General features: G+C 19.4%; 6 protein-coding genes across 6 annotated transcripts; 4 read left to right on the top strand and 2 right to left on the bottom strand.

The window, feature by feature from the left end:
• Positions 1–8474: 8474 nt before the first annotated feature.
• SRAE_2000379300 (Trissin receptor) lies at positions 8475–10125 on the top strand (the record flags this gene model as incomplete). The annotated part of the gene is made up of 4 exons (XM_024655030.1): positions 8475–9369; positions 9422–9571; positions 9624–9784; positions 9862–10125. 4 exons carry the CDS (start codon positions 8475–8477, stop codon positions 10123–10125), a joined length of 1470 nt encoding a protein of 489 aa, XP_024508342.1.
• Positions 10126–11677: 1552 nt separating this feature from the next.
• On the top strand, positions 11678–13780 carry SRAE_2000379400 (Hypothetical protein; the record flags this gene model as incomplete). The annotated part of the gene is made up of 2 exons (XM_024655031.1): positions 11678–12541; positions 12584–13780. 2 exons carry the CDS (start codon positions 11678–11680, stop codon positions 13778–13780), a joined length of 2061 nt encoding a protein of 686 aa, XP_024508343.1.
• Positions 13781–14305: 525 nt separating this feature from the next.
• SRAE_2000379500 (Na+ channel, amiloride-sensitive family-containing protein) lies at positions 14306–15845 on the top strand (the record flags this gene model as incomplete). Its single annotated transcript, XM_024655032.1, has 3 exons — positions 14306–14382; positions 14430–14958; positions 15003–15845. 3 exons carry the CDS (start codon positions 14306–14308, stop codon positions 15843–15845), a joined length of 1449 nt encoding a protein of 482 aa, XP_024508344.1.
• A 397-nt stretch (positions 15846–16242) lies between these two features.
• Positions 16243–19023, bottom strand: SRAE_2000379600 (Kelch-like protein diablo; the record flags this gene model as incomplete). Its single annotated transcript, XM_024655033.1, has 3 exons — positions 16243–18546; positions 18601–18740; positions 18801–19023. 3 exons carry the CDS (start codon positions 19021–19023, stop codon positions 16243–16245), a joined length of 2667 nt encoding a protein of 888 aa, XP_024508345.1.
• Positions 19024–19538: 515 nt separating this feature from the next.
• SRAE_2000379700 (RAD50-interacting protein 1) lies at positions 19539–21664 on the bottom strand (the record flags this gene model as incomplete). Its single annotated transcript, XM_024655034.1, has 2 exons — positions 19539–21512; positions 21560–21664. 2 exons carry the CDS (start codon positions 21662–21664, stop codon positions 19539–19541), a joined length of 2079 nt encoding a protein of 692 aa, XP_024508346.1.
• Positions 21665–25260: 3596 nt separating this feature from the next.
• On the top strand, positions 25261–25827 carry SRAE_2000379800 (Protein of unknown function DUF236 family-containing protein; the record flags this gene model as incomplete). Its single annotated transcript, XM_024655035.1, has 1 exon — positions 25261–25827. One exon carries the CDS (start codon positions 25261–25263, stop codon positions 25825–25827), a length of 567 nt encoding a protein of 188 aa, XP_024508347.1.
• Between the last annotated feature and the right edge of the window lie 488 nt (positions 25828–26315).

A 26315-nucleotide genomic window follows, 5' to 3' on the forward strand; every position in this document is an offset into this window, starting at 1 on the left:
TTCTTTTTAATTTTTATGATTTTTTGATAAAAATAAAATATATAGTATAATTATTAATTTAATAAAATACACTAAAATGTTTTTTCTTTTTATGAGACTAATTCAAAGAATATGATAGAATTTTTAAAAAATGGTAAGAAAAAAATTAGAAATAGCTATTTAAGAAATTCTAAAGTTATTGAAAAATAAATGTTTTAATTTTAAAATATCAGCATGATATAAAATTAATTATTAGTTAAAAAGAAAGTTAACTTAAAAATTAGTTAAATAATAAAATTGTTTAAGTTGAAATAATTTTGAAAAATAAATAATTTTTAACAAGATAACATATTCATAATTATACTCAAATTTAAGTCAAACATAAGAAGAAAAAATTTGTTAAGATATATATATATATTTTTTTTTTAAATTTAAATATTTTTAACCACCTCCTACAGTAATATTATAAAATTTTAATGTTAACAACACATACTTACTTAAATATCAAATTATGTGAAGCTTGTTGCAAATTAAGGTACATTATCTGAAATTCAAAACAAAAGAATGCTATATAATAGTTATATTTTATCAATTTATTACTATTTTTTGAATAATTTATTGATATTTTTTTATTATTATAACATAACTACCATGCTTATGAAGTGCAAGAAACAACTATATTAAAAGAAAAGTTGTATTTTATATTATTTTTTTATATTAATAGATACATTTATTAATAATAACAGTCTTCTTTTGTAATCATAAATAACAATATAATTGATATAATGCTACATTTTATCATTAAAATATTTTTTCTTTAATTATAAAAGTTATTAATAGAAATAAATAAATACTAATAAAGAATAAAAATTTACATTTTGATCAAGTTTATCAGTTAAAAAAAATATTTTATTAATTTAAAAACAATTGTCTTTATATTTTTATAATAATAAATAAATAATTAATTTAAATAAAGTTATCAAAATTTTTATGATATAAAAAAATTTATAGTAGTTTAAATTTTTAAAAGAATAAAGAAAAAAAAAATTTCTTTTAATATATGAATAATTATATTTCTTATTATTAACATATTGACATTTCATTAAAATAAATTATGATATACATTTTTTCTACAAAAATATAAATAAAAAAAATTAAAAATTATCTCAGTAGTCTTTTATAAATGGTTTTTCTCCTAAAAGAACATTAATATATAAAAATTTATTTCAAGCATATTATTAAGATATAAAGAATAAGATTAATAGATAATATGATGCTTACTTTTTAATGAATTTTGCATCAGTGTAATGTTAATTAATTTATAATAAAGATATATGAAACTATGTATTATTTGAAAATAAATTTTAATGATAATAATTTAAGATTATATAATTTTTATTTTTATAGAAATTAGTTATATAAAAAATAAAGATAACTCAACTTTTTAATTCTATTAATAATATATTATTAGTTTTCTATTGTTTTATTAACACGAAAAATTTAAAATTATTAATAGAAATAATAATATGACAACATTGAAATTATTATCAATTATTAAAATTAATAATAAACATCATTTTATATGATACATTCGTATAATAATTAAGAAAAAAAAACAATAAAATAATAATAAAAATATTGTTATTTAATATTTAAATAAGTATATGAAAGTATTTGTATACTTTGACTATACTAACCATTGGTCTCTTCATAAATAAAAAAAAAATTATTCCAATAATCTATATTTTGATTAATTAAATTTCTATGAACAATTTATTAATTTTTAAAAGCCAATTTGTATGGAGAAAATTGAATAATAGAAAAAAATTATACCAGTGTAGTTTTTCAAGTATTCCAAAATCAACATTTTCAATGAAATTAAATTTTATAATGTTTTTATAATTTTCTTTCCATTTAGTTATTTTTCAAAGTTTAAATTAAATATAAAACTTTTAAAATTATATTAAAAAAAAGTAAAAACTCACAAAAAGTTAAATATTAATTTAAGTAGAATGATACTTTCGTTTATTAGTAATAAATCCTATTTAGTATTCAATTATATTATTAATAACTATCATTTTTAAAGTACCCATTTATTTTGGAACATTTTTATTATTAAATAAAAATAGTTAGGTGCAAATTTTTTTTTTTAAATAAAGAATAATAGCTTGTTTTTTTAAAAAAAAAAAACCATGATTTAATAAATTTATGGTTAGTTTTATAAATGAAAGTTACTAAAAAGATTAAATTATTGAAGTGAAAACAGAACTTAAATATACTTAATAAATCTTCATAGAATAATATTAAATCTGTTAGTCTGAAAGAAAGAAAAAAAAAACTTATTATACTGGCAAATAATATTTAAACAAAATATTATCAACAATTGTATAATTAGACAAATTTATATGGTAAATAATATACTTACATATAAACTAAAGTTTTTTTTTTATTCATTAAGTTTCAAGAATAAACTTGTACTATTTATAATTTTAGCTTATTTTTTCTTAAAATTTTATTATGTTAAATATTTATATTTATTTGTATCGCAAAAAAATTCTTTACTATAAAAAATTTATAACATATTTTTGAGTAACTCTTAAATTTTAACTATTATTCTTAAAATTTTTTTTTGTTTAATAAATCACTATTATGTATTATCAAAAGATAAAATAATTAAAAAATTTTAAGTAATTTTATTGTTGTTGATTACATTGAATAAACATTGTTAATAGCATAAATCATAGGATCTCTTAACTTTAAAAATATGTGAAGCGTTAATAAGAGTAATCATTTGAGACTACTAACAAATTAATGAGTAAATGTTTCATAATTATAGCAAAAAAAAATCATATTTTAATAATTATTTACATAATATATGCAAATTTTTTTAACTACGTTATAAATAAAAAATAAATAAATCACATTATTAATTTTTTATTATTTTTAATATCATTTTCTTACTATGTCATTAAATTAAATATTTTTTTTTAAGTTCATTTCTATAAATATCCTTTTTTTTAGTATAATTTTAAATTTATTTGATGAAGTTTTTTGTTTAGTATAAAGTAAATTATCTATTTTTTCCATGAAATCTTACAAGATAACATTATCACCATAGATAAAATAAGATAAATTTTACGAATTATATTCAAAAAACATTTAAAAAAATTTATATCATTTTGTTAAAACTTGAGACATCTTATCATATATATAAAAAACCTTTTAAAATATTGAATATCTTCAATAATCATCATCAAAATATGATGAAAAATAATTTTTTTTTTTTACTTTAAAAATATTATATAAAATATTTTTGATATATATTGAACCAATGATTATCAAAGTAATATTTGTATAAATAATTATTATAATTATAATTTCTTATATAATCAATTAATTGTTAAATATAATTCAATATTATCCTTATTTATTTTTGACTGTCAACTAATCTATTTATTGAAGGTAATAAAATAAAATTTCTTAAGATCAAGTTTCAATTTTTTTAATATTATAAATAAATGATATATAATGTTTTGGAAAAAAGAATAAAAATTTAGTATGTACAAGTTTAACAATTATATTACAATATTTATTTATATTTTATAGGATTTTTTAAGTTGAATAATTATAACAATTTTGTTTGTTATATTATTCTTTACTTTTCTCCTTCATTGTCATTTGTTCTTTAATATTTAGGTGTACAGTTACCTAACATTTGTCAAGTTAAGAAGATCTAATATATATTAACAATAGAGAACATTTGTCAATCTTCTTATTTTAATACTAATTTTAAAAATTTTATATACCACAATAAGTATTTTTAATAATTAAGTTTAACTCTTTTAACTTTAAATCCTTTTAAATTTTATTACTTTATAAAAAATTTATTACATAAAAATAATACTTAATATAGCTAATTACTTTCAAACTTCCGTAATATTTAGAAGTATAAAATTTTATATCAAGAAATTAAAGTTCTCTTTTACCAATTATAAAATAAGTTAAATAGTATCAAACATTTTATTCAACTATTTTTAATTATCAGTTTTATGTGTACAGTTTGTTTGCATTTTCCTTCATTTGCAATATACTTTATTATAGATATATATTATAACGTAAATTAAAAAATTTACATTAAAGAATCATGTGAAGCTTGAAAAGATTTATGTATTTCTGTATATATTTAAATATTTGAAAAGTTTTTTTTTTTTTAACTTTTATTAAGTTAAATTTATCCGCATGAACATTTTTAGAAATTTAATTTTAACATAGCTTATAATAAATACTATATATAGACTTATATCTATTTATACTTGAACTTTTAACGCATAAATATGCTTTCATTTTCTAGATAAAAAAAAAGTAATATTTTAAAACATATTTTAAAATAAAAATAAATAACTAGTAAAAAATATTTCTTATTTGTTTAAATTTCATTTTTAAATATTATTTTGTTACTTGAAATTTAATAATAATTACTTGTCATTTCTTAATAATATAATTATTATGTGTCAACATAAAAAAAAAAAATAATATATCCACATTTTTTAATATGATTTATAAAATATTATTAAAAGAAATAATCACATTTCTTATTATAATTGATATAATAACTTTTGCTCTTTTTTTTTATTAACATATATATATTATAAATTTGCATTAATTTTTTCTTGTCACTTTATTGACTGATCAAGATAAGAGGAAAATGTAAAAGAAATGTAATTTTTTCATAAAAATTATTAATGTAATTATTTAAAATATCGTTAGTACTTTAGTATAGAAAAAAAAAAAATTTTAAATACACTCTTGACAACTACTTTCAAATTTTTCTTTTTTTTTAAATTTTTTTTTATGTTATTACTCTATTAAAAATGTGTCCTCTTCAATATTTGTTATTATCTTTAATGTTAAACTTTTTGAATTACCTCTTTTAAATGTTTGAAAATCATATTTTTTTTTTAAAATTCTTATATCAGATATGTCTTCAAGTGCTAAAATATAAATTTACATTATGAAAATATTCTATATATTAGTCATTTTTTTTTTCTAAATAAACAGATGATAAAAATATTTCATACTAATAAACATAATAAAGAAGCATAACTTTTGATATGGTTTTTTTTTTTTCTAATTTATACAAAAAATAATGAATACCAAAATATTTTTTATTAATGTATTTAAATATATAGCTTTGTTTACAAAATATATAATTAATTATATCTATAGTGTTAAGATAAAATATAAAGATTTATAAAATACTAATTTTTTTTATCAATATTTTATTAAAAATATTATTTTTCATTTCTTAAAAAAACAATTGGAGAAGATTACAACTAATATAATATTATATCATAAGTTAATTTTCCATAAACATTAATTTAAATTTAATATTTTTTTATAAATTATTTAATATTTTTTTTATAAATTTATTTTTTTTCTTTTAACAAGTTATTTTTATATCTACTAAATAAATAATAATTAAATTGAAAAAGTAATTTTTATTTGCAGATTGAACTGCCAATATAATTTATTTTTTATTTTTTGATATATATATGTTTTTTAAAAAAAAACTTTATAAAGAAAATATTTATACCTATTTTACAGTTGGTAAAAAAAAAATTTTTTTTTATGTAAAAAAAAATGTTTCTTTTTATTTTAAACTTGTTTTGATATAAAAATTATTTTCTAGATTTTATCATAATTGTAAAAAATATATGTTGTAAAACGTATTTACTTATAAATTGGTTGATATTAATCTTCCATATGGTCTTTAAACTTTTATAATAAGCTATTTTTTTATAATATGATATTTTTTTTATTTTCAATCTGTAGAATATTTTTAGGGGATTTTTGATAGTTTTTTTTTAATATAATCTATAAGTAGTGATATGATAGAAATAATAATCATAACATATTTTTCTATTTTTATAAGCTTAGTTTACTTTATATTACAAATAAAGTTTAAATTAAGATTAATTTTCTTTTTAATATATAATAGTAATATTAATTTTTAATATAGATTATTAACGTAGGAGTAAAACTTCTTCTTTTTTTTTAATAATAAATTTGACAAAAAAGTATATATAGAAATTATTACATTTTTTGAAGTAAATATATTACTAAAGCATTTTAAAAAAAAAAAAAAGAATATTTCATTATTTTTTCCCTTATTAATATTGGAAAAAAAATATTTGCCAGTATATTATATATAATCATTATAAATAATAAGGATGAATTTAAACTTTTAAATTTGTGTACTATTTAGATTTATGTTGCCCTTTAAAACAATATTATTGAAAATATATCTTAAAATGTTGTTAAAATATTTGTTATTATTTTTTATGTCAAAATATATTTCAATCATGATGGTTTCAAGTTCCTAGATAAGGCATTCATTTTATAACTTAAATTTATATATATATATTTTATTTCTATTTTATTAAATAGTACAAATATTTTGTGGTCGAATTTTTTGAAATGAAACAGGATCCTTTTTTTTTTATATACTATTTTCAACTACTTACTTTTATCATATTTTGTAACTATATTGAAAGGAGACCTTCATTTCTACTTTATTATTACTCAGAAAAAAAAGACCCTTTGATGATATATAATGCAAGAAATTAAAGTATAACAATGAAAGGCATTACTATGTGAAGCAATCACTATAATTTACTTCATTGTTATTTCTCTCTAATATTCTTTCATTACTCCACCTTTTTAATAAAATAATAAAACCATTTTTATTATAATTTAGTTTGTTTATTTAAGAAGATAAAAAATAGCATTTCAATGTTTGATTATACTTTTTTTTTTCTTTCAAATTTAACATTATTTCAAGGAACTTATTATTTATATAATTTTTACCTTTTTAAAATGAGAGAAAAAAAAATTATTTTTCATATATATATATACATATCTAATAAACTTTTTTTTAATGAATAATATAAAAATTTTTACGTGAAAAGTTCATATACCGTGGTATTTTACATTATTTTCAATAAATTATAAAATGTTAAAGGAACTATATGAAATATAATATAAATATTTATAAAAATTTTTGAAGTTCTAATTTTTTTGTTGAATATTTAAATGCCTATTTACCTTCAATTTATGTAGACATTTTAGTTTATTTACGTACAATTGAATTGCAATTAAAACAAATTGCTATTACATTTTTTTTTATCAATATAAAAATGTAATTTGCAAAAATTTGCAATCAAAATTAGATATGAAATACATATATATTTATTTCCCTTGAGTATTTATCTATCTTTTTTTTCTGTATTTCCTTATCACTGTCAAGTGTCATTAATTATCCATATTTCATATAAAAATAGATCAAGAAAAAGATGGATAAGAAAAAAAAAATATGTTTTTGTTTAAAAAATGTTTAACTACATTAATAAATATAAACAAACTCTTTGTTTTATACATACATATATTGTAAATATTTTTGTGGTCATTAAATTAAATTTCATTTCACGAATGCAAAATCGTAAAATATATTTTTAAAATTAAAAAAAAAAAAGAATTGAAAAATAAAAAATATTAATTTTTCTCTAAAATAAAATATAATAAAATGTATCTAAATGTTATTTTTTTTTAACCATTCCTCATTTATTTTTTATCTATGTTGTGTTAATTTTTTTTAAGATATTAACTTTGTTTTAGTGGGAAAAAATTTAATTCTTCATTATTGTTTAACAAATATTATTATTATTATTTTACTACTATAAATAAATAAAATAAAAAAAGTTTAACATTTTATATATGGAGTTTTAATAAATATATTATATAAGAAAATAATATTTAATATTAATAAATATTTATTAATAAAAAAAAGTAAAAAATTGTTTGAAAAGTACACATACTTTTATTTACAATATATCATTTAAAAATTTTTGATAATAAATTCGTCATCCATTAATTATTAAAGCTCAATTTTTTTTTTTTTATAAAAAATTTTTATATTTTACAATTCATTTGCAAAACATATTTATAATTCATATCTTTTTTTGATTACCTTATCACAAAGGAAATATTAAGTAATTTTTTAAAATTTTTTTTGTACAGTTTTTTTCCGCTTTTTCTTTAATAATTAATTATATTATTTTGGAAATGTATTAAAATAATTTATTATGTATCCCTATTAATATATATTAATATTTAACTCAATAAGTTAATCATTTAATTATTACATAACTATTAAAATATTTATAATAATATATCTAGTATATATATATTCTTTTATTTTACTTTTTATACATTTATAAATTAAAATATAGAATTTAATAGAATAAACTGTAACAAAATGACTTATGTTATAATATCTACGTATCTAGTAGATTATAGCTATTTAAGACATAAGAAGATTTTAATTTTTTATTTACATAATTTTTTTAAATTTTAATAATATTCAGCTATTTTTCTTTTTTTTTTTTTGAAAAAATAAATATATTGATATAATTTCTTTTTTAATATAGAATCTTACCATGGATTCGTCATTGAATCCAACCTACTCTCCTGATTACATTAATTTTTCAAATGAAGGGCAGTTAATGGGAGAGGAGAGCTACGAAAACGAAGAATCACTTTTAGATAGACCTCTAATAAGAAACTTTCTAATTATAGCCTATATAATAGTCTTTTTATTTTGTGTTATTGGAAATATATTAATTTTAACAGTTATAATAACAAAAAAATCTATGCGAACAATAACTAATTTTTTGTTGGGCAATTTAGCTGTGGCAGATTTATTAGTTGGAATATTTTGTGTTGTTCAAACAGGTTTTCATTTTTTACACTCAGGACATTCACAATGGATATTTGGTAAAACAATGTGCCATTGTTATTTGTATCTTGTTAATATGATACCAAATCTTTCTGCTGGAATATTGGTTCTTTTATCAGTGGAACGATTTATTGCTGTTGTTAGGCCAATGCTTGTTCAAGATATCATGACATCTCGAGTACTTTTAATGTCAACAGCATTAGTATGGACATTTTGTATAATTATGAATCTTCCTTATCTTATAGCTGTTCAATATATATCACATGAAGATCCTGAAACAGGAATACATATGGCAATTTGTACAAGAAAACATTTTATGTTATTTGATATTAATATTCTTAAAGTTGTATCTATATTAAATTTAATAGTATGGTATATTATTGCTTTATTAATATTATTAATAATTTATATATCAATTGGACATATAATGATGAAGTCTTCTAGAAAATATGGTAGAGATAATTATCCATATAAAGATATTAAAATTTCTATAACTGCCCAGGATGGAACAATTATTCATAAGAATAATTTTAATACTCCATTACTTGAAAAAAATGGTCAAAAATTTAGTACTAATAATACAGGAATTGAAAAAAGTAAGTACAAAAGATTTTTTTTATTTTTTTAAAAATTATTTAAAATATTTAGAAAGATCATCATCAAAAAACATCACATCCGAGTCATTTGATACTAGGAGAAGAGTAATAAAACTTGTTGCACTTCTCGTAATATCTTTTGCTGTTTTAAATATGCCTCGTTATATTTACTTAACTTGGTCCATTTTTCGTGATGTTAATTGTAAGTTTATGATATTTAATATTTTTAGTAAATTAATTTTTTTGAAATATAGCACCTCGATGTTTAGATTGTCTTTTGACACTTCTCCATCCAATAACTTTTTTGTTGATGTTTGTTAACAGTGCAATTAACCCAATACTTTATGCATTTTTATCACAAAGATTTAGAAACGCTATTAGTGACACTTTGACATGTTACAATGAAAGAGAAAAGGTATGTTAAAATTATATCAATTTCAATATAATATTATTTAATTTAAAAAAAAAAAATTAAAATAAATTTATTTATAGAAGAAAAAAAAAGTATTGGAAAATTTACGTTTTACTAGATTTAATACGAAAGAAAATAATTTTAGTGGTTCATTTGGGGGATTACCTACAATGAATGTTCAAGGAACTTCACCAAATTTAAATAATGCAAGAAAATCTGTTTCAATTACTTTTAATTCAAAAATTAATATAAATCAAAATAGTAGACTGCCATTAAAAATACCACAAGCGGGTTTTAATATGAAACAAGAAGAGAAAGTTTATCAAAATCAATTTTATAATTAGATCTCTTTAAATATTATTAATATTGTGTTACATAATTAAACTATTTTTATAGTTACACGAGATAATGTAAAAAAAAAATAATGTATTTATGTCGAAAAAAATTTTTTTAGTCATATTTTTAATACTTGAGTATTGTTAATTCTATTTTTGTAAATTACAACATATATTAAATGGAAGTAAGACAATATTTCTTAATAACAATTAATGTAATTGTTTTTTTATAAAAATAAATATATTTATAAATAAACTTATATATATATATTTTTTTTTTTTATGTAATAAATTAATAAAATAATTTTATACATCATATTTAAATATTTTACATTCTTTATAAGGAACTTAAAAGCTATATGGGAAATTGTGTTTTGTTATTTAATATCCCCGAAAAAAAATATTTAAAGAGACTTTCAACTAAGCATGAGATAATTTATGTATAATAGATAAAATAATTGTCTGAAAAAAAAAATATAATATATAATAAATTATATACTTTTTTTTATTATTTTATTATATTTAAAATTTAATACATGAAACATATAAAAAGAGAAAATTTAAAAAGATATATATATAAATAGAAAATGTAATTGATTGTCCACCTCAAATCCCACCTATTACTTAATGTATTAAGTTTTATGCTATCCTTGCAAATCTATAAAAAATATCCAAAAACTTGTTTTGCCTCTGGGAATGTAAATCTTCATATTTATATCTTAGATTATTTTAAAAAATCATCTATCTTTTGACTTTATTGTTAGTTATATTTTTTCTTTATATATAAATTGTCATGAATAAGTATTAATTGAAACGTCTAAATTATTGTATAAATATTTACTTTGATTTGAAAAAAAAAAAAAAGTTTACAAATTTCTAGAAAGTAAAAAAACTTGCTAATTATAAAAATATATACTAATTAATTAATTATTCAAATTTTCAACTTGTTTTAAAGAATAGTAAAACCGTTCTACTTATTACATAAAAATAAGAACAAGATAGTTAAAAAAAATTTTGTTCTTTTAATTATTTTTAAAATTAGAAATAATATAACCTTTTTTAAAAAAAAAAAAACTTAAAAAGATGAGTATTTATATAATAAAAGTATTATAATATGTATACTCATACATTAATTTTTATAACATTTTTCACTTTACTTTATTTAATAAAATATTTTACCCTTATAATTTCTAACTATTAAGGATATTTATATATATAAAATTATCTTAAAGTAACATAGATATATATATGTATATATATATATATATATTAATATACATAATAGTAATAATAATAATTATTATTAATGAAAAATATAATTTTTTTTTTAACATGAATAAATTTTTATAATATAATTATATCTATAATTTCTTATATTACTTAATATACTATATTAATTAAAAATATCTTATATTTTCTAGTAAATATTTATATTAAATTTTATCAAAATATAAATATTTTTACTTATTAATATAAAAATTTTTATAATAGTTAATTTTTTTTCTTACTAATATTTAAATAAATATTTTATTACAAACTTTTATGATAAAATTTCAGAAATATGACCAGGTCAATTTTAATAATTACTTTTATTACAATACTCTTATTTCATGTACATCCACCTGATGTATATTGTCAAATTGCAGAGATAGCTTCTTTAGTTACTAGTATTTTAGGTGGTGCAGGAAATGGTGCAGCTATTGGTAATGCTGCTGCAGCTGGAGCTGGGGCTGCTAATGCTATTGGTAATCTTGGAGCATTATATCAATTGGCACAAACTGCTATGCAATTAACTGGTACTGGTGTTGGTATCGCAAATCAGGCAGCAGAAAGTCAATGGTTTCCAGTTGTTGTTGAACAAGCAGCAAAAAATCATCGAATGATGACAGAAAGATTAGCAGCATTTAATTCTGGAAGAATTGTCAATCCATTATCACTAGGTGGTACAGATGGTTTTGGAAGCACTGTCACATCATATTATAAAACAACAACTGAATCAACCTTGCCTAGTGAGTATGGCTCAAAAATTGTTATAACAGAGACAACAGAACATCCTAAAACAAGTAAAATAAAACTTGATTTGACAAAAGTTGACAAAGAAGATAATGTTGAAGAGTATGAAGAAGAAGAAGAAGAAGATAAAGATAAATCAGGAAGTGGATATAAAAAGGAAGAAGAGTATGAAGAAGAGATTAATAATAGAGTTGATGTAGATAATGGTGAAAATATTGATGGATCAAACGAAAATTTAATTAAAAATGAAAATAAAAGTATAACAAATTCTAAAAGTAATAAATCTAAAAGTAAAAAATCAGAAGAAGATAGTGATATTGATGAAGAAAATATAAAAACTATAAAAAAATTAATGAAAATTTTAAAGCAAAGTAATTTAAAGGAGAGTGAATTTGAAGAGATTGAAAAACAGGTAATTTTCAATTTATAATCATAATAATTTAAATATATTTAGTTAATCAAAAATACAAACAAAAATAAGAAAGATGACATTAAAATAACAACTATACCAACAACTACACAAAAATCTACAACATCAACACAAAAACCAACAACTACTACTGAAGAGGATTACACAAGTGAGGAAAGAAATGAATCTGAAGAAAGAAGAAGAATCATTGAAGAAACTAAGAGGTCACTTGGAAGAAGGACAACTATTTTACAAAAAATGACATCATTAAATCCTAAACATGTTACATTAATAAAACTTATCTCAACAACACCATTACCAGATTCAGAAAAAATATTTCCAATTCCATTATCACAAGCAATAAAATCTGATAATAATAAACCTGGAGAGATAATTGAAAATAATAAATTTTTAACAACAACTACAATTAAAAGTCAAATTGTTGAAAAACCACATATTATTCTTGTGAAACCTGAATCATCAATGTATAAAGACCCACAAGGTGGTGTACCAATTGAGAGTGTTAAAAAAACACCAAAAAGAATATTTACAGCAACAATACCAATAAATCATGGTAATAATATTAAAATATCTAATTCACAAAATGAGATAACAAATCATCAATTACCTAATATTAATTATATAAATAAAAATGGAAGAGTATTTCAACAGGAAACATTTAAACCAAATCCAGAAAATTTTACATTAAAACAAATAAATAAAAATAGTCATATAGGACAGTCAAATATAATTAATGAAAAAAATAAACAATCATTTAATAATGTACAAAATGGCAATTTTGTTAGATTTAATGGTGCTACAACTTTTAATTCTAATAGTCAAATGCCATTAAAAACTATTTCAAATGTTAATGTACCTTATCAACAAAATATAAATAATAGGCAACCATTACCATATCAAAATAATAATTATAATAATAATCAAATAAATAGATTACCTCAAAATTATTATAATGGATTAAATTATAATAAAGAAAGTGGAAAAACATCTTCACAAGGATATAATCATCAATTAAATGTACCATATAATAATGGTTATCAAAATCAATATAAACCTCAAGTTAATCAATATCAACAATGGACAGGATATACTAATAATTATCAACCAAATCAGTACTATCATAATTATAATCAAATAAATACCATTCCAAGTAATAATATAAATTCATATACAACAAATCAACAAAATCAACAACGAGAAATATGGAGAAATGGTAGATAAAATGATTACACTTATCATACATAATATCATTCCTCAGAAATTAAAAAAAAAATTAAATTAAAGGGTAATTGTATAATTAATATAAAGATTGTTAATGCTAATTATTTATCATTTATTATGTTGTATTGTAAATATTTGTCTTTTTATAATAGTATTGTATTATCTACATAAATATATAACAAAAGTTTTTATTTTTTTTTTAAATTTATGATTTAAAATAAATTGAAAAAGATATAATTAAACTTATTTTACAATTGTTACCAGTTTTTATAATTTAAAAAAAAAGAAAGTTATTTATTCAATGTTTTATATAAAAACTTAAAAGTTTTATCCTTTCTATTAACATAATATTTAAATATCAATGTATATTTTGTAATAATAATATTAATTAAAAAATATAAACAATATCATATTATTTCTAATATATACTTGTTTACATATATATTTGGTAATAAGAGACTAGACAAAATATATTAATAAATAAAATTTCTTATTAATAAATAATATCATTATATCATTTACAACATGAATAATAATTGTGACAATGATTTTCAAAAAAGTTTTTCATGGAGAAGAAAAGTTATAATTAATGGAGTTGATGCGTAAGTTGTAAATAATATTTAAAAAAAAACAAAAATAATTTATTTAGTTATGATATATTGTCATTAAAAACATCATCAGACATATCAAGAAAATCATGGACAGAAATGCTTCATGGACTTGAATTTATTGTTATGATAAAAACCAAAAAATTTAAAATAATTTGGTTAATATTTCTTATTATAGCAGTTTTTGTATCAATTTATTTAACTATTATAACAATAAATGAATTTTTTGAAAATAAAACTGTTACATTAAATACAATTAGAAGAAAAGAAAAAATTTTATATCATGGTATAAATATATGTCCTAAATTTTCAGATACTTTTAATTATGTAAATATTAAAAAAAAAATTCAAAACATTAGAAATGATTTGGATGACAAGACTATAAATGATTTAATTATTTATACGGTAACTGGAGGTGGATTTGATAATTATAATAAATTTGCCAAAAATTTTCATAGTAATGAATTAGATAATCTTGATAATATATTACAAGATATTATAAATTATTTTGGTAATTTAAAAAATTTTTATTTATACATTTTTGATGAAGAAAATTTTACTTGTAAAGATGTAAGTATTATATTATATAATATGACATAATATTTTTTTTAAAGTTTTTTGAAGAATGTCTATCTGGAGATAAAGTACTTGACTGTTGTGAATTATTTCAACCAACATTTATATTAATGCGTGGTAAATGTTATCAATTAAAAAATTTTTACCAACATGCTCCTGATGAAGTTAGTAAATTAAGATTAGTTCTTAAAACTTTACCAAGTATATTTTTAAAAAATAATAACACTCAAGAACAAATTGTTTTATATAATAATCCTAAAAGTGGAAGTTTAACATTATTTCCAAGATTTTATGTTAGTTCTAGAGATTGGAATAGATTTAGATTTACTAAAAAAATTTATAAATTACTTTATCTTCATGATAAATGTAATAATGATAAAAATTATGAAGGAATATATGTATGTTATAGTAATAAATGGATAAGACAAAAATTACATGAAAAATTTAATTGTACATTTTTTTATTTAATGAATAATAAAACAAATTTACCATTATGTTCACCAAAAATTATTATTAAAAATTATGAAGAAATAATGACATATACATTAACAGAAAATAATTGTAATCAGGCATGTACAAGAGAAGAAGTTATAACAGACCTTATTACAAGACCATATAGTTATACTTTAGCTGGTATTAAAAATATTGATGCATCTAAAATTCATATTGAAATGAGTTATGAAAAATTACAAGAATATATTTATGAAGATGTATTAATTACAACTGCCTCTAGATTTATTTCTGAATTAGGTGGACATACAGGATTATTTGTTGGTTTTACAATCATAACAATCATCCAATCTCTATTTTTTCTATTTAGATATATATATGTAGAAATGTCAAAAATGAAACTTGAAAATGTTAATGGAATAAAACTTTAAAAATATAAAATAATATAATTTTTGATGGATTAATTTTATTAAAATTTATTTCAATATAAATATTATTTAAAAAATAACAATAAAGTTTTTATAAAATAGATACTATTTGATTTATTTTTTATAAATTTGTTAAAAATAAAAATCAATCATTATTTTATTTATATAATTATGTTGATTATTAATGAAATAATTTTTCTTATAAATATTTTTTTTTACAATAAAAAAAACTTAGAAATTTATGTTATCATTTTCTATTATCTTATAACTATTTCTTGAGCTCAATCCTATATACTTTTTTATTTGATACTGTTTATTTGAGTTAAGGCATATAATTCCATGTTCAGTTTTAAATTTGATAGGAAAAAGTGTTTTATGAAGTTATGTTTTATCAGTACAATTAATTAAATGCCATTGTATGTATACCAAAAAATCCCCTCTCTTCACTCATAGGTTTTACTGTTTTCCATTTATCTTGAAAAATATTATACTTTTCAACAATTTTAAGTGTTCCACCATTTTTAGTAGCACCACCAAATACAAATATTTCATTACCAATTACACTACCACCACAACCACAACGTGATGTTGGCATAGGTGTCATATGAATCCACTTATTTGAACGAATATCATAAACTTCATTATGATGAAAAGGTAATGATGTATCTTTAGTATTTTGTTTTCCACCAATACAATAAATTCTTTCACCATGAAGAACAGTAGAGGAATAAAGATGTGGAGATGATGGAAATGATAAAGTTTCTAATTTTCCAATACGTGGATCAAAACGATGCATTAGACGTGATTGACCATGGTTATATCCTCCAACAACATATATTATATTACTTTTAACAATGTTACTGTGTTGATAAATATAATCATTTACGGTATTTTCTATTTTAAAAAACTTTTCACTTGGAAAGTCATATCCAATTATAGAATATTTATCCTTTTTAAAATTATTACCACCAACAATAAACATTTTATCATCAATAACAGAAACATCATGGTCATAACGAGGAGATTCTAAACAGGTATCCATTTCAATCCAATATCCATTAACTTTATCATATCGACAAAATTCAAGAGCAGAATCCCACTTTCCATTAACATATATTTTTCCCCCAACAGCAAATAAATATCCCTCATATTCAGCTATTTTTGTTAATGTTCTATCTCGATTAAGTTCTGGAAAATATTCATATTCATTATCTTTGCTACTATAAAATAAATTACGAGCTGGTTTAAGTTCACCTTTACTGATTCCAGAAACTCCACCTATCATGACAATGTTTACATTATAGTTTATTTCATTTGGTATTTCATCATAATCCTCTAAAGATGATAATCTTCCTCTTAATAATCTTTTATTTCTAACATTTCTATGACTTGTAAGTGAGTATGATGGTAATTTTTCTGTTGCTACTAATTTACTATTCTCATGATAATTCTTTTTTTTAAATAAATAATTACTAGGAACAATATTTTCTAGTCTTCGAGATAAAGGTGTCTTTGGAGGAGTATTGATTCCTTTTGTATTATTTAATTTATCACTTTTCTGAAAAACATCATCTGTACTGGAAAAATCTATTTCATCAACTGTATTCAATGTTTCATAGGAGCTACGTCTTGAAATTACATTTAAATTACTACTATTATTATCATTTAATACACATTCTCCATGAAAATTTTTTTCTGATGTTCCACCATATGATAAAGTATCTCCTTCTTGTGATAATGGAGTATCTTCTATTGATGAAAGTACTACTTCATTATTTAAAGAATCAATATTAGTACTATTTAGATTTGATATATCATCTATATTTCGTTCCATATCAGGATTATAAATTGAAAAATTTCCTGAAGATGACATTGACATTGGTGTATCAGGTAAATGATATATAGAATCAAATATCCTAATCTCATCTCTAAGTTTTTCATCATCAATTTCGGTAACCATTTCAGTAATATAAGGTTTAAAAAATTTGAAAATACTTTTTTTCCTAGAAATAACTTTGTTTTCAGTTACCCATGTAGTTAAAAATGAAGAATCAATTTGAGAAAAATCTATATGTTGTAGCATTTCAACAAGATACTGAACATTATTCTCTTGATTATAATTAAACCAATTATAAACAATTTTAAACCAATTAACATCACCACACTCTTGAGTTAACTTTTTAATATTTTGTTTTCTCCAAAATTCAATATCAAATGATCTATAATCTATTGTATTTTTGTGACTTCTACGACTAAGTATATCTTTTTGCCTATGTTCATAAATTTTTTTAACATATTCTATTTGTTCGGGTTGATTACAATGTTTGACAATTTCTGTAAAAATTCTGTAAGGAATAGTTCCAGAATATTTTAGATCAAATGACGATAGATCAACACAACTATACAGGTAGTTTTTGTAACCATTACGTTTCTCCTTTAAATGTGAAATCCAACATTCAATGAATGTAAAAGCTTCCAAAGCACCCCATGAACCAATAATAGCAGCAATATTAAATTTTGTCAATTCTTCCATATCCATTAACATTAAAATTCTTGAGATCCGTAATTTTTCAAGAGATATTTTTCTATAAGTTAACAAGGCATTTAATACATTTGAATCTTTTGTAATATATTGAAATCTAAGAAATTCCAACAATTCTGTTAAATTTCCATTATCAATAGATATATATCTAAAAAATGTTTTCTAAAATAAAAGAAAAAAAATTAAATATTTAATTGTGGGGAAATGTAATTTTACCATTAATTCTTGGGACTCAAAAATAAAAGATACATCATAGTAATGAGACATTTTATCAACTGGATATAAACTCTTCGTATAAACAAAATGTCTGAAAAGAAAAAAATCTTGTCCAGTTATATCAGGTAAATGAATACTATCTATAAAAGTTATATAAAAAATTAATCTAAATTAAAAGATCAAAAACAATTTTGACATACCAATAGTTTTGTCACTCTCTAAAACTAATTTTCTTATTCTTGAACTATACTTGCAAATGGTAAATTTATTAGCAAAGTACTGTCCATCACTACAAATGAATACAGTATCTTCATATTTTGAAGATAATAACATTTTTTTTTCAATGTCACAAGAATTATCAACATTCATCTTTAGAAATTCCCAATTTCCATCAATGTTAGGATCAAATATTTTACGAGACATCCTATTAGTATAAAAAAAGTTATATCAATCAAACTAAAAAAGAAAATATCAATTTAATAAAAAAAAAGAAAAAAAAAACTATCTCTTAATTGGAATAGCTAATGTAAGAATTAATTGGTATATTACAACTCTCCCCCTTTTTATACTATGAACATTGCTATTCTTTAGTTGATTGAAATACAAAGGAAATAATGACATGTTAAGTGTTCATTTTATATAAAAATAATTTTTTTCGAATAAAGTGCAATGAGAAAAAAACAATTTATTTAAAGTGCAATTTTATACTACTACATCACATCTTTTTTGATATGTATTGTAAATATTATCTGGAAATAATAATGATCATATTATATTATATAATAAAACAAAATAGTTATGAAAATTATATTATTAAATAATAAAAAAATAATAATATATATTTTAAAAAATAATATGGGAAATTAAAAATGAAAGTTTATTATTTAATGATCTAGATATATAAAAAAAAAATCCATGTAGAAAAAGTAATAAATAAACTAAGATAAAAGATCACACTTTCTATCTAGGATTTTTAAAATTTCTTCTCTTGTAATAATACCAATAAAATTAAATTCTTCAAGTTTTGGTATTAAAATTTCATCAGGATTGTCTTTTGCTGCATCTTTCAATAATAATCCAACTGCTGGATGCATTGACAAAAGATTAAGATAATCTAATAATTTAATATAATGGCTATTACATAAAATACTATCTTTAAATAAACCATATTGATCATTGTGAATAAAGATATCATTTAACATAGTAAAAAGACCATTTTTAATATCAAAAATAACTTGTTTAGCACCATATTCATTAAAATTTTTTTTCATAATAAAATCATCTATTATTTTTAAAAATAATTTATGATTCATTTTATCTACAATTATTTCTAACCATTTTGATGGATACATTGTTTCCATTTTAAGATATGTATTTCTTAATTGATAAATAAAATGTAAAAATGATTCTGTTATCTCTTGATTAACAGTATTCATATTATTCATAAAATTTCTAGTCATCCCATGCCATCTTTCATTTGTATATGGAATAAAATATTTGTCCAAACTTTTTAATAATTCATTACATTGACTATCTATTAATTTTAACCATACTTCTTTAAAACTATACAATATTTTATCATATGTTATTTTATCTCCTAAAATATTAATTTCAAATGTAAAAATTTCTTCATTTTCATTAAAAAGATACAATTCCATTTCTTTTAAAAGTGAATGAATTTTTATAAGAATATTTGTAATTTTTATTCCAACATTACAGACAGCATACTCCTGACTACTTTCAATGTCCAATAAATCATTTTTAAACAAAAATAATCCTTCAAGAATTTGTTGTATAAAAAGTTTTTTGACCTCAACTTTTTTTATCATTTCATATCTTTGACATGAGCTTTGAATAACAAAAAGTATATCTGAGACGTTTGTTGAGTACTCCTTACATTCAACAAAATTTTCTAGCTCTTTATTATTGAATAAAGAATCAAGAAATTTATTTAAAACTATTTTTAGTGTTTGTTTTTCTATGCAAAGCCATCTTTCAAGAATATCTTCATCATCATAAAATATTGATAAAAGACTTTTTGTTGATCCTTCATTTAATGAATATAAACCTTCTACTTCATTTACTGAAAATAATACTGAATCTAGTAAATGTCCTAACAATTCTGGATCATTCATTACTTTATCTTTTCTTAACCAATCATTAATCTTATCAATACATAATGATAATAACATATCTTTAAATTTGCCATCTATCCATGAAATATCTTTCTTAAGTATAGGACAAATCAGTTTGCTAATTAAACCAATATTAGAAGTATACCAATTATTGAGAGCTGTCAAAAGTAATTCTGGTTTGGCAGGATTATTCGTCAAAGATTTACTATTAAAATGAAGATTATATCTTTCATTTATCATAGATAATAACATTTCAAGAATGAAAGGTTTATCTTCACATTCCTCAAATAACATATTAATTACTATCATATTTGATTTAATTTCATCTATGGTTTTTCGATGAAAATCTATGTCTATTTCTTCATCAAAAGGAAACTCTATATGATTTAATAGATTAACACAAATTTTTTTAAATTTTTCAACTAATGTATCTCTGTATGATTTCATAGACATAATAAAATCTCTATTTTCTTGGATTTTTTTTATTATACCATCATAATTTTTAAATGTTAATAATTCAAGTATTGTTTTTTCTATTTCTTTTATCATATATTTTTCTTTAACATCAGACAATATTTTTTTACATTCTAGCACTTTTTTATATTGTTCTTTAATTTCAGATTTTCGTTCTATTGCTGATAAAAAATCATACATCATAGTTTCCTCATTCTCTTTAATTTGTTTGACTTTTTCTTTTAACCTATCAAGTGTTATTATATCATTTTGAATTTTAGGTAATGTTTCTTTTATTGTTTCAGTTTTTAAATAATAATTATCCTGAATTAATAGAAAAATTAGATGACATTTTGGGTGAATCGTCCTACCGAAACAGTATCATATTTTTCACATAATATTTGATAATTTTGATTTATCACTTCAAGCATGTCCTGAAAAGACGTCATTTCCTTTTTAGTTATAATATTTGTCATTCTACAACAATGATGATGATGTTTATCAAAATGAAACTTATAAATAATACTTTTTTAAATTGACGTGTCAAAGGAATATTTTTGGAATAAAGTCTATCATAGTAATAAATTTTATTTAAAAATATTTTATACTATTTATATAATTTTTTTTATAAATTATAATTTAATTTTGCTTAAAACATTTTAATTTGTAATAAAAATTATACACTTATTTTAGTTAAAGAAAAAAATCAATTATATATTGTCAAATATAGTTATTTTCAATAAAAAAATTCTTTTAATGAGATTAATTTTTAAAAAAATTAGTAGTAATATTATTTTAAAAAGTTTAAAAAAATTAAACATCGTTTTATTTTTTTATTGATCGAAAATTTAATGTTATTATTTAATTTTTTTTTACAAATATTTATTAATTTATATTGTTTTTTTTGATAAAAAAATTTCTTATATCTTTATTTTTCCATATGGCAAATGGTAATTCGGATAAAGCTGACACATTGACAACTAGTATTTGTATATCAAATAACAATCCTATAATTTCATCTGAAAAATTTAATAGATATGAAACAAATATTGCTGTCATTGGTATACCCCATGTTATAACAAATAAAATATTTGTATATACCATCAATTGAGATATTTTTTCATGCATATTATTTGAATCATTAAAATTCTCAATTTTAATTAAAGCAAAATATTCAATAAAAATTATAACAATAATAATAGTACCAAATTTCATGAAAAAATATATTTTATAAATTTCACTTGCTATGGCAAAAATATTACAAAAAAATAGTTCTTTATTATTATTAGATATTAATACAAAAGATAATGTTGTTATATTGACTATCAAAGCAAAAATAATACTTAAGCCAAGAGTTTTATATGAATCAATTTGATTTCTATAAAAAATAGGAAATAAAATCATTAGAATAAAAACAATTGACCTTAAAATAATAAAAGTATCATATGTGTGAATTAAAAAACCAACACTTAAACTTCTAATTGTACAAAAAATATCACTAAATTTGTAGTTTTCAGGAGACAATGTTATAAAATTTTCTAATGCTGTAATAAAATTTCTTATACCAATCATTATACCAGTAACAATAATACATGATGTTAATGTGTAATGAATTGATGTTTCATAAAGTTTCTTCTTTAAAATAATACCAAGGTAAATTATATTACAAATTGATGTTATAATACCAAAAATAAATAGTAAAAAATTATAGAAAAAGTTTATATTTACATATATTTCATTTTTTGAGTTTAAAAAAGTAAAACTTATTGCCATTATAGATTATATAAATATTATCATTAAATATATAAGTTTAGTTTATAACGTTTTTTATGTTTAAATAGATTTTTTAATTATTTTTATTTAGGTTGTTTCATATGAAAATAATCTTTAAAAGTATTATATGCAAGGCATTTTTTAATAATCATTTTTTTTTAAATTTATTATAATTAAAATTACGAAATAAAATTTATATTTTTTATAATAAAAGGAGGAGTTTAATATTTATATGTTATAAACTGCATAAATTTTCACGTAGTAATATGAGGTTTTTGAAAAAAAAAGAGATATATTTTTGAGAATATTTTTTAAATCTTCTATTTTTATAGTAATTAAATGGAAGTTCTAGAAATGCTGTTACACATACCATAAGAATATTTAAATCATTGAAACTATTAACTATATCGCTTCTTATATTAAGCAAATTTGATAAATAGTGTAATATATTTGGAAAACACCAAACTAATATAAAAATACAATATGTATATAATATAACTGATATGATTCCTCTTTTCAAAGTTTTCTTTTGCATTGTTTTAATTGATAAAATTGTCGTTAATTGTGCTGGAAACATTATTATAAGCATAATAATAAATTCTATAAAATCACCTAACGAATTATTTATATTTGTAATTCTGAAAACACTACAAAAAATATATTCATGTTTTTCAAAACTTAAAAAAAGCATTATTAATCCATTACAAATTGATAAAATGAAAAAAAAAATCCATACTATTTTCACAGCGGAAGTGCTTTCAATCTTATTTTTATAAAAAACTGGAAAATTTACCATAGTGATAATAAGAGTAATTTTAGTAAGAACAGAAATACAATATCCTCGTGATATAAATCCATCAAACAGTGCCTTAATTTGACAATATGTTGGAGGATCATAAACAGTCACATTTGGACTAATAAAAATCATGTTTAGAATACCAAAAATAGTGTTTCTAGTACCAATAAATACTCCAATAAATGAAATATATGTAGTAAGAGAATAATAAAGAGATATCTTCCATAAATTATTTTTTATGATCACAAAAAACTGAAATAAATTAAATAATGTTGTAACAATTCCAAGAAAAAATAGTAACAAATTATAGAAAAAGTTTACTTCCAAATATACATAATCGTTTTTATTAAAAATTCCAAAGTAAATTGCCATAAAATTATATAAAAAAAATATTTAATAATAAAAAATTTAAATTAATAATTTTTTAAATATGCATTTATTGCTTTTTAACTTATAAAGACCAAAAATTATTGACGTTTTTTTTTATCATTGAATTAATTGTACTTCATATTAATTAGTTAGTATTAATTAACGACAAAATTCCTATTAAAAAATATCATAAGATTAAATATTACAAAATTAATTAAAATAATATATAATTAAAAAAATATTTTTCTGTAGAATATCAAAAATTATCCAAATACTATTAGGTTTCCTCAAAAAAATGCAGTTTTTTTAAATACCCATTTTCAACTAATTTTTTTCAACTTTTTATTTACAGTTAAAAAGAGTAAATCACTTTTTTTGGTTCTTCAGACTTTGATTTACCAAAAAAAACACATAAATAATGATAAAGTTGAAAAAAATATTTTTTTACATTAATTTTTATTGTGCTCAAAATAATAATATTGAAACTTTTCTTCACTTACTTTATTCCCCAGATTTTGTTTCAATAAATTTAAATCTTTTCAAGTATCTGAAAATTTTTTTGAAGAAGAAAGTTTTAAAAAACTTTATCGTTTCTATAGAGTTTAATTTTTATTCTGATGAATGAAATAAAATTCTATCTTGTTAACAACAATGTGTTCTATCCAACGATCCATATTTTAAATAAAAACCTTTATTTATCAGTAAATTATAATTGTTTTAAATTTTTTTGAAATAAAAAGCTGCATTTCATGTTAGACAATCTAACATTTACCAAACTATTAAAACAATAACTTAGTAAAACGTAATTATTTGTTAATTTTCTAATTAATCAAAATATTTTTTTTTATAACAAACGGAAGTATTTAATTTACCGATAAATATTATATATTTCCTATTATTACTTTGTTAACACTTTTACATTATCAGAAAATCTATATAAAAATTTTTTATATAAAATTTAAATAAAACATTTTTTTTGAAATGTAAAAATATTAATTAACATTATCAATAAAAATCATTTATAGTAAATACAAAATTAAAATTAACAATTTATAGATATTTTAATTATATTAGAATTTTTAAAAATATTTTTATGCTTTAATTAATTTAGTATATACAAGAAAAAATATAACAATGCTTTATGAATTATTAACATGTACTTGTGCTGCTTCTTCAATTCTTTTATCACTTGTCAAATGTTCGAAAGCAAATGAAACAACTGCTACAGGAAAGACAATTCCTTCTATAACTAAAGCGAAGGAAAATGGTTTATCATTAAAAGAGGTAAACGGAAAGAAGAAAACAGCTACAAATGAAATTAAACCTGACAATGGAACCAATAACAATGAAAAAAAATTAAATATTAAATCAATTGATAAATTTAAACTTCCCGAGAATCAAGACAAATTTGCACAAAAAAGGGACCCAAATTATATGACTTTAAATGGTCTTCTAGATGATTGTTTTGATAAAACTGGAGAGAAATTGGCAGAATCTCCAAAAACAGAAACAAAAACGGATACAAAAACAGAAACGAAAACAGACACAAAGAACGGTTCATCTAGTTTAAAAGAATTTTCTACACCAGTAGTTGTTCCTACAACGCCACAAAAACCTAAAGTATGTGGAATTGCTGGTTCAGCTGATCCACAATATCAAACATTAAACATGCTAGCAGATGAGTGCTTTGAAAAGCCATAACATATAATTAATAATTTTTTTGGCTATCTTCTTTTAATCATATAATAAATGCCATTAGAAGTCTTTGTTTTTCTTATTTTTCAGTATAAAATTTTATTTTTAATAATAAAATTTAAATTTATTGTAATTCATTTTTTTAATAAAACATTAAAGTATGAAATTCTTTATTAATCAAATGTGTAAATTATTGAATTGTCAACAATATTCTGTTGTTATTAATTTATTTAAAAATGATAATTTTAAAACAATGATGCTTTTTACAAGTGGATTCTTAGCAGGAATATATGTTTATTCTTTTATATTTAAAGAAAAAAATTTCAATGAAAATCCTAAAACCAGTACACCATTAAACATGTCTCCTAACTCAACCATTGATTTATCGTACAATAACTTCATAAAAGATTTAACCAAATCAAATGTCTAATTAAAACTCAATAGTAAACTTTATTAGACTATTTATAATTTAGAAAACGATCAACTTTTTAATA

The sequence above is a fragment of the Strongyloides ratti genome (assembly GCF_001040885.1).
Source record: "Strongyloides ratti genome assembly S_ratti_ED321, chromosome : 2".
Taxonomy (NCBI): Eukaryota; Metazoa; Nematoda; class Chromadorea; order Rhabditida; family Strongyloididae; genus Strongyloides; species Strongyloides ratti.